Raw genomic sequence first — 9506 nt, 5'->3', positions numbered from 1 at the left:
TGACACATGCAACTACTTCTATGCACTTTTAATAACTCTCACTTGAAAATAAAATCATTACATTTACTGTATCAGAGAGCACCTGAAACAAACATCGAAAGGATAACGCTCGTTCAGTTAATAGGTGAGCGAAATCTCCATAATGAACAATTATAAACAAAAATCACAATCCGCTCAAGAGTTACTGTATGATGCAATATGTAAATTTAATCTGTAATCATATTCACCTGCCAAGGTGAGTCTGTTGAATTGGTGGGCTTCCCCCTCCAACCTGCACCGGGTCACGATGGGATTTCCTTCTGATTTATGAACAGACGGCGTCTGAGAGCATATTAATGAACAACTGCAGCACGAGCTGCTGCAACAAGCTGCTCGCGTGACTCCACAAACGGGCTTCACGCGCATTATCCGGTTGATTTGCATACGTAACACCGCCCCGGGGACGAACATGAGAACCCGCCGTGTGCTGGAAGCTGCTGCCGACGGGAGGAACAACACAAACAAAGTTTGGACTGAAGCTGGTTCACGCCGACCAGGTGTTCCGACGGATACGAAGAGGAGCACGTCGGGCTCTTTGCCCCACTTTTGGATTACGATATGGACGCTTTGAAATCCGCCGGAAGAGCCATTATCCGGAGCCCCAGCGTCGCCAAACAGTCGTGGGCTGCGGGCAGACACCGAAGTAAGTGTTCAGCCGCTAATGTGGCTAACCCAAGCTAGCCTCCAGTAGCTAACACGACTACCGGCGTTTACTCCACTTTACAACCGGCCGCGAGCTGCTGCTGTCGGGGAGCAGATGTTGGAACGATCAGCTCGACAAACGAGGACTTTCTCATTAGAACTGGATGTAAAGTCGGAATCGGTTCGTTCTGCTGTTGAACTTGACACTCAGACTAACAGCAGCTTGTAAACGGACTCCTGAGTAACAGGTTCCACTTCCGACGGTTCTAAGTTGGAGAACTCCTCATACCGTCTGCCACGTCACTCGGTACACAGACCCGGTTTAAAATGTCCAACAGGGGCTCTCCGGAGAGTTGAGCGCCCGAACCTGATCCGAACCCTGGTCTGATCCGAACCCTGGTCTGATCCGAACCCTGGTCTAATCCGAACCCTGGTCTGATCCGAACCCTGATCTAATCCGAACCCTGGTCTAATCCGAACCCTGGTCTGATCCGAACCCTGGTCTAATCCGAACCCTGATCTAATCCGAACCCCGATCTGAACCCTGGTCTGATCCGAACCCCGATCTAATCCGAACCCCGATCTGAACCCTGGTCTAATCCGAACCCTGGTCTGATCCGAACCCTGGTCTAATCCGAACCCCGATCTGAACCCTGATCTAATCCGAACCCCGATCCGAACCCTGGTCTGATCCGAACCCTGATCTAATCCGAACCCCGATCTGAACCCTGGTCTAATCCGAACCCTGGTCTGATCCGAACCCTGGTCTAATCCGAACCCCGATCTGAACCCTGATCTAATCCGAACCCCGATCCGAACCCTGGTCTGACCCGAACCCTGGTCTAATCCGAACCCTGGTCTGATCCGAACCCTGGTCTAATCCGAACCCCGATCTGAACCCTGGTCTGATCCTAACCCGGTCTGATCCGAACCCTGGTCTGATCCTAACCCTGGTCTAATCCGAACCCCGATCTGAACCCTGATCTAATCCGAACCCTGGTCTGATCCGAACCCTGATCTAATCCGAACCCCGATCTGAACCCTGGTCTAATCCGAACCCTGGTCTGATCCGAACCCTGGTCTAATCCGAACCCCGATCTGAACCCTGATCTAATCCGAACCCCGATCCGAACCCTGGTCTGATCCGAACCCTGGTCTAATCCGAACCCTGGTCTAATCCGAACCTGGTCTGATCCGAAACCTGGTCTAATCCGAACCCTGGTCTGATCCGAACCCTGGTCTAATCCGAACCCTGGTCTAATCCGAACCCCGATCTGAACCCTGGTCTGATCCTAACCCGGTCTGATCTGAACCCTGGTCTGATCCTAACCCGGTCTGATCCGAACCCTGGTCTAATCCTAACCCGGTCTGATCCGAACCCCGATCTGAACCCTGATCTGATCCGAACCCGGTCTGATCCGAACCGGTCTGATCCGAACCCTGATCTGATCCGAACCCCGGTCTGATCCGAACCCCGATCTGATCCGAACCTGATCTGATCCGAACCCGATCCGATCCGAACTGGAGAAGCAGGGAAAGAAGTATGAGGGTCTTCCTGGCAAGCCTGAGCTGCCCTAGCAATGCACTGTTGCTAGGCGATACACAATGTGAAACCCAAAATGAGGTGTTGTATTAAGGAGTGGTTGCGGATTCTTTAAATCTCAGAGGTCCAGTTCATCGGGCACCACGTGATGCCTGGCTTCATGGCTCCCGTGCTCTCGTGCCTCTCGGCCTCTTTCAACATAAGATGTAAATACAGACTCAACTGTGCTTCGTTGTCATGGATGAAATGTTCTTTTCTCATCTACTGAGTGCAGCAGGTCGATGACAGAAGAAACATAAACAATTCCTAAAATAATGTGCCTCTTAAAGATGGAACATTTCTAGATGTAGAGCGTCAATGAATGTAGGAGAAGTCTGGAGACTTGGTGGGCATCTATCGCCACTCTTTATTGTTTTCGATCACTGCCCGTTCATTACTTCCAAATAGTTCCCATTTCTTAGGGGGATAATTGTACAAAGCGTCAACCTTTTTTTTTTTTAAGTCATGAAAGTCCTGCTTTTTTCTTTGCCAGTCTCAGAAGTGTGGACGCAGAAAATCCAATACTGGTATTGAAGTATTTGGATCACTTGATTCTTGTAGATGTAGAAGTGTAGGATCTGAAACATGTGACCTGCGATCACTACATGTGTATAAAATATATATAAAATATATATTATATCCGTTGTTGATGATATTGATACTGGAGATCACAGTTGTTACTAATTAGAATTTTGTGCATTATTCACACAACATGACCGCATTGGTAGAAGTTAGGGATGACGTTAAATAAACATGTCTACTTTTGAATTAATAATGTAAAATAACAGACACAAGCAATTCCATTCACTCTATAACAGACACCAAAGGTGTTTTTGGACCAAATAGTTCTCAGGACTTTGTTGAGGGGAACGACCCCCCCAGAAACGGAGTTTCCTCCCAGAACTAAATAGGTTCTCGGCCCTTTTGCTGTTTGCATTCGCGCCGTCAACATGAACAGTGAAACGACATCAGAGCAACGCTTTGAAATTCACGTTTGAAGCTGGTGGGATGAACGGTTGTCGAGATATGCAAAGGACAAACAGACACAAAGATTTCTGAAATTATAGAGAGAAAGAACATCCTGCAGTTGTCTTTGCTGTGATTACGGTCTGGAAACTCGGCTCGTGTTAGCGTTGCAGAGCCGCTGTGAAGGGCGGACCGATCACCGACCGATATCGGTGGTTAACGCCATTTGTCTCGCCCCTCCTTTACTGTGGCTGCTGACAAGTGCAGCGTTTACATTTTTGAACTCTCGGTGACTGGAAAAATGACCAGGAAAAAAAACGCAGATCTTTCAGCTCTTTGCAGAATTAACACTCAGCACCTCGTCACGCTGCTGCCATTCACTGAAAACAACTTAAACTCTGTTCTCAGCGGTCAAAGCTTTGGAGGACACGGCGCCTGGTAGTTGCAGCGTGTCAGCGGGTTTCAGCGCATGCTGATTGGTTAAAATGAAGCCGAGGTCGAAGCCCAGAAGGATGCAAAAGATTTCCTATGGAACATCGCCAGACTCGTATTCATGCAGTAAAACTCGGTATGGTTCGCACCAGGCTAACTTCCTCTGGGCACGAGCTCATTGAAGATGGACTGAGGTAAAGTGAAAAACTGTCCTGTGGTCTGATGAATCAAAATTGCGCTGGTAGATTAGATGTCGTGGTGCAAAAAAAGAAACATGCAAAGATGACTATGGATGTGAAAAAGTTCTGTGTTGAACTTATTAAAACATAAATGAAGATGAGGCGCAGTGCAAACTCTGCAGGTAGAGCTAGCATATAAGTCTATCACAGCTAAATGTGTGTGTATGGGGGGGGGGGGGGCTTAGCTTTTTCAATTCAGTCATGTTTTGCAGCAGTGTATTCTCAATCTGGGAAGGAAACCCTGTCTTTGTATTTTATTTTGATTGTAATCTGTAGAGGCTGATGAACGTAAAGTGCGTTCAGATTCTTTCCTGTTTGTGTCGGTTGAAAAGCTCAGCGAGTCCTCGTCGTGCAGATGTAACACGTTTCCTCTGAAACTGCAAGACTTCAGGTTTCACAAAATGTTGGTGACTTTTCTGTGTGATGAAGAGTTGCACAGACAATCAAAGTTGAATTTCCGTCGTCGTTACACTGCATGATTGCTGCGCCCCCCCCCCCCCCCCCCCCCCCCCCCCCCCGCTACTCTTGATTGAATAATTCCCAAAGTCCCAATCACTAAATATATGATGATATATGATTTTTGGTCCATATTGTCAATACGATGAAAGCAAAGAAGCATCCTGGTGCTCAAGTTCTTATTTAACTTTGTATCGACTGCTTCTTTCTTGAATTGGTCCATAATTTATCTCCCTGGTCATTTGTCTGCTTTAATTTCTGTATCCCACTCAGGGAGACTTTTCCTTGGTTTCCATTGATGTGTAAAACATTTTCCATAGAAAGTGCTGTTAATGGGGGGAGGAGGGGGAAGGGGGGGGCTCATCCCAGAGTCTTTGTACCAGGCACAGACAGACAGTGACAATCTTTCCAATGTAAACTAACACACTTTTTTTCCTTTGACTAACACTCAGTTTTTCTCGTCTTAACAATGCTTTCTCACAGCTTTTCTCCATAATGACCCTCTGTTGTTAAAGAATGAGGATTTGAGCTGCACAATTGTGAATAAAAAGAGCATCACAATTTTTTGCTTACAATTGAGAACATTATTCTCTCACTATTATTTTTCTACATAAATGTTTATTGTGCTCATTTATCTGATACAGAAGGAAACTGTTAAAAACCGTTGCGGTTCCGGTGTGACGCAGGGTTCTGCCTGCCCGTCGAGGATCGCATGCACAATGCGAGATGCACCTCATACTTGGGCTGTTTGGCCTTGACCATGTGAATATCATACATTTGATCCTGACCTAAGCTGAAATAATTGGGGATGTATATCTCAGCAGCAACAATCAGTTCTACAGAATAATGCATGAACCCTCTAACATTCAGTAATGATACTTCAAATCAAACTGACAGAAATCAAATGGTTTTATGAGCACACATTTTATTTGATCACCTTTGACAGTGAATTTTACATCCCAAAATAAACAAACTTTATAGTATAGCTATCCATTTTAGGATTACTGTCTGAATTTCTACTTTATGTTTAAAAAAAACATGATAAAATAGAATGAATAACGGTGCAAATATTGAAAGATTAATCAAGGAAACCTTGTAAATTTCAGATCAATCGTACAAAGAAATGCTACTATTATATCTAATAAAACTTTGACGACTTTAAATGTTTCAAAACCATAGATTTCAGACCATTCATTGATGGACCTGACAAAGAATAGTATGTTGTTTTTAAACAGTAGGTTTACTTCTATTCTAAATCAAGACAACATTAACAGTTTTGCCTTTAGCTGGGCGCGGTCCTGCAAGGTGCAAGCGAAACTCTGGGCAGGCAGAACTTGGGCAAAAGAAAGGTGATGCTCTTGGTTTTAGCTCCATGAATCTCTGAAAATAAAAATCCACTTCAGTCTCTTGTCCTTTCTTATTTAATGCCGTCTTTAAACTAGTATTTTTCGGATGTTGTCTTTTCATCTATATCTTTCAGTTTCCCCAGTGCTTGTTTCTGCTGCTCTGAATGAAAATGGGGCAGAAATTAGAAATATGTGATGTGATGTGATTGTGCTCATCTTTGACTTTCACTGAGATCACCAAGCTAAACAAAACAAATAGGTGTACAGATGTGCAGTATGTAACCTGCTTACTTGAAATTTAACTGCAGTCTGCAATAGAAATGTAGAACTTTTTAGTGACATAGTTAGAGGTTTTGTATATCTTTCCCTCAATGAGCTTTTTGCTTCATCTCTGTGTACACCTTCAGGTTTATTCCCTTCTCTGAGTCTGCAGTTTCTAATTTAGCTCTAAGTGTCGTGATTGGAATCTAATAATGCTGGAATGGGTCGTCTTGTGTACATGTTTTGTTGTTGTGAGATAAGAAATCATCTCACCACAGGCGTAGGTCGGTTGAGGCCTGAAATAGCGAGGGATGCATGGGCAAATTTTGGTTTGTAATTGATGACAGTTGAACTTGTCACAATAATTGGGGAATATTTCCCAATGTTTTAGACATTGTCTTTGTTTTCCAGGTCTATTTATGATTTGTCTCAAAGCTACTGCCAGTGGTGTGTATTCTTTGTTTTTATCAATAAATTACATAAAAAGACCAAAACCAACAGTGAGCCGATCAAACAAACAAACAAGCGTTATCTTTTTAGTCAAAACTGGATCTAAAGTGTATATATTAGTGCTCTGGAACATAAAACTATAAAAATGAAACGCATAAATGATAAAGTTTGCACATGTTTGACATGTTTGTTCATTACAATGAAAACTTGGACTGCAGCTTATCGAGTCAATCTTACATAAACTATCTTGCTTCTGAAATAGTCACTACTGCACCAAGTATGTATAAATTTGTGGCTGAAAATAGTTCCAAACAACATTACTTTGCATGCTTTCTAAAAACTACAATGGCCAGGTGATTCTTCAAAAAACTGAGTGATATTTTTTGTGCTGAATAGGGCAGTAAAGTCAGAGCACTGCAAGACATGAACACAATGTTGGTTTTGGTCTTTTTTCTTTTTTTTTTTATTGTATTTGTTCACTAAGAAATATAATTGTTTTTGTTTTTTGTCTTCTGCTTGCATCCAAATGCCAGAGACTTGTCTTGGACATCCGGTTGTTCCCGTCCATGTTAATTTGTTGCGGTTGGCTGTAGACTTTGATTTGTACATGGACACACCAAGTCTCTCTGCCTAGCAGTTAGTGTTAACTTTCCCCATAGTTACACAGTGATGCTCTGGGAGGACCATATGAAAGGCTTCCAACAAGACAGCCTCTCCCAATGACCCAGGAAAATGTCTGCATATCTGCAACCAAAGCCAGTATTGAGACGCTGTTATTTGCTAGATTCCGATGCTTTTTTCCTCCTTTGTGGCTGCAGATGTGTTTTAAACCAATATATGCTAAGGTCAAGATTCCCTCATTTCCCATCTTGGTCAGGAAAAGGCATCTCGGAGTGTGTTATGCCAGAGTAAAAACAACGAGTCAGTCACAGTTTGGATCTGGAGGGCTCAGATGAATGCACAGGGATCTCTCCTCGCACACATTACACCATGTGGAGTTCTCGGAGCTCCAAAGCTCCTTTCAAATCTTTACAAAGGGGGAAGTGTTGGCGCAGCAGGCTCGTCTCTTGGACCTGCTGCATGTGCTGCTGTGGGGTGGTGGTGAGCTTTGACTGTTGACCTGCAAATCTTTTTGTTTGAACTTAAGTGTCATGTTGCTGTTACTCTCCTCCCTGTCTCTCAATTCCCAATGCTTGACAAACGTGTTTGAATATCTAACAGCTGTAATTGAGTGTTTCAACACTACAGTTAGGAGGCAACAGTTATTTGATGAAAAACTACGCATTTTCACTGAATTTTGGACTTCACAGCAGTTGGGACGGGTATGGTTAAAATCTTAATTTGATCTTATCCATACTTTTATCAGGTCTCATCAGTCTGGTTCTTTATCAGTGCTTGTATTGGTCCTTTTAAAAATATTAATATTTAAAAAATAAAATATTGTTTTTACACCAGCATCTGAAATTTTTACAACAGAAATGCCACTTTAAACTCAATAATATCTTGCTAATATTCTTGACATCAATATAGTGTCTGAAATTGAGAGATAATGAAGAGCAGACATCAGTCATCATCATTATTATTATTTTCACTCCTCTTTCCTAACTGCCTCCAGGTATCCAGGTAGAGAGCAGCGGCTGCTTTAGGAGGGGAGCTGCAATCTCAGCCAGCAGCAGACGCAGAGCGTTTTTGGACCAAACAGTTCTCAGGATTTTCTTGAGGGAAACAACCCATCAGAGAGTTTCTCCCAGAACTAAATAGGTTCTCGGGTCTTTTGCTGTTTGCATTCGCACGGCAAATAGGATCTGTGAAACGACACCCCGCTGCCGGAGCAACGCTCCGCCACTTATTTCTCCAATTGAGGAAATACAATTTTCAGTTTACTTGATCTGGTTGAGATTCATGGTCATATTTGACCTGTTTGAAGATCCAAAGCATTTCATCCAAGAGCGCCAATAACAGTAAATGGAACAGTCAAATTTCTCCTAATTACATTCAAGATGTATTAACTGATCCACTTGAAGCCTTCTTGTTATGATCTCCGGTCATTCGCGTTGTCAGTTTTGCATTGCAGGTCCTCTGTCTGCTGTTGACCCTAATCTGAATTGAAGTTCCTTTATAATCTCTGTCACCTGAGAATAATGTATAAAACAGCCGTGCTAAAAATTACAAAAATGTCAAGACTTCTGGGTCAAATGTTCCTGTCAATGAGTGGAATAACAGGTCATTAAATCAATATGATATCTGCACAAATAATGTGTTTGATGCTATTATACAATGCATAAGAATGTAAAAATGTTTAACACGTATTCCAATTTCCTAAAACCTGTGGTATTTCACAGTATTTCAATTTTATAAGAAAAGTAGCCTACTCTGCATATCAAATACTAAAAGAATTATTAAAACTGGACCCGCGCCGTATCATTCCACCTTTTTCATTACCTCTATTCTCTCAAAATTTCCTGTGATATGGAAAGGTATACAAGTATAAGTACAGTGTACTTTTAAGTAAGGGGACCTTTGTCACTCCTTTAAGATTCAATAGTTTGTGTCTATGCATAAGCTGGGATTTTTCATGAAGTTTTAATGAGGCTAAAACTACAAAGAATGTGACCCTTTTGATGCAACAGTAGACTTGGAGAGGCAAGACAGTACAGAGGTTTTGGGAACTTTAATCAAAAGTGATTTGAGTGTGAAGCCTGTGCAGAATTAAGAGACAAAGAATGGCAGGTTGATGTAGTTGTTGGTATTTTGGTCAAAGCCAACACAGAGGAAACGAAGTGGTGGTTTGGAAAAGGGAGGGTCAGAGAGGATCACTATCTCTCTCCTTGTCAACAGCCAGTGACAGTGACGGTAATGAGAAGAGAAGATCTGCTCTGTCTGGTCCCACCATGTATTTGCATACATATACCCTTTGTATAAAAGTAATGAACAAATACAGTTGCAAGCAGCAACGATCAGGGTTTGAGCAAATTGTCAGCAGTTGAATGCTTGTTTTGTTTTTAAATTGACAAGATGGATGTAAAGTTAACAACAAGCTCTGGTTGTCCATCAGGGGACCTCAACCATGAACCTTTCAGACCCCGGAGAGGC

General features: G+C 42.8%; 1 protein-coding gene across 3 annotated transcripts in view; it reads left to right on the top strand.

Moving 5' to 3' along the window:
• Positions 1-447: 447 nt before the first annotated feature.
• Positions 448-9506, top strand: part of ldlrap1b (low density lipoprotein receptor adaptor protein 1b) — a 31971-nt gene continuing 22912 nt past the window's right edge. For 2 of the 3 annotated variants that reach the window (XM_069151833.1, XM_069151834.1), the window contains exon 1: positions 448-682. In XM_069151833.1, coding sequence (XP_069007934.1) covers positions 598-682 — 85 coding nt within the window. In that variant the 5' untranslated portion in view covers positions 448-597. Of the gene's footprint in view, positions 683-3082; positions 3856-9506 lie in introns of those variants that run through there. The other variant, XM_069151835.1, reaches the window with a different exon arrangement.

Source organism: Embiotoca jacksoni, unplaced genomic scaffold (assembly GCF_022577435.1).
Source record: "Embiotoca jacksoni isolate LCO1_2020_lvr unplaced genomic scaffold, fEmbJac1.0.p SCAF_18, whole genome shotgun sequence".
In the NCBI taxonomy this organism is placed as follows: Eukaryota; Metazoa; Chordata; class Actinopteri; family Embiotocidae; genus Embiotoca; species Embiotoca jacksoni.
This window is presented reverse-complemented; position numbering and strand designations above follow the sequence as displayed.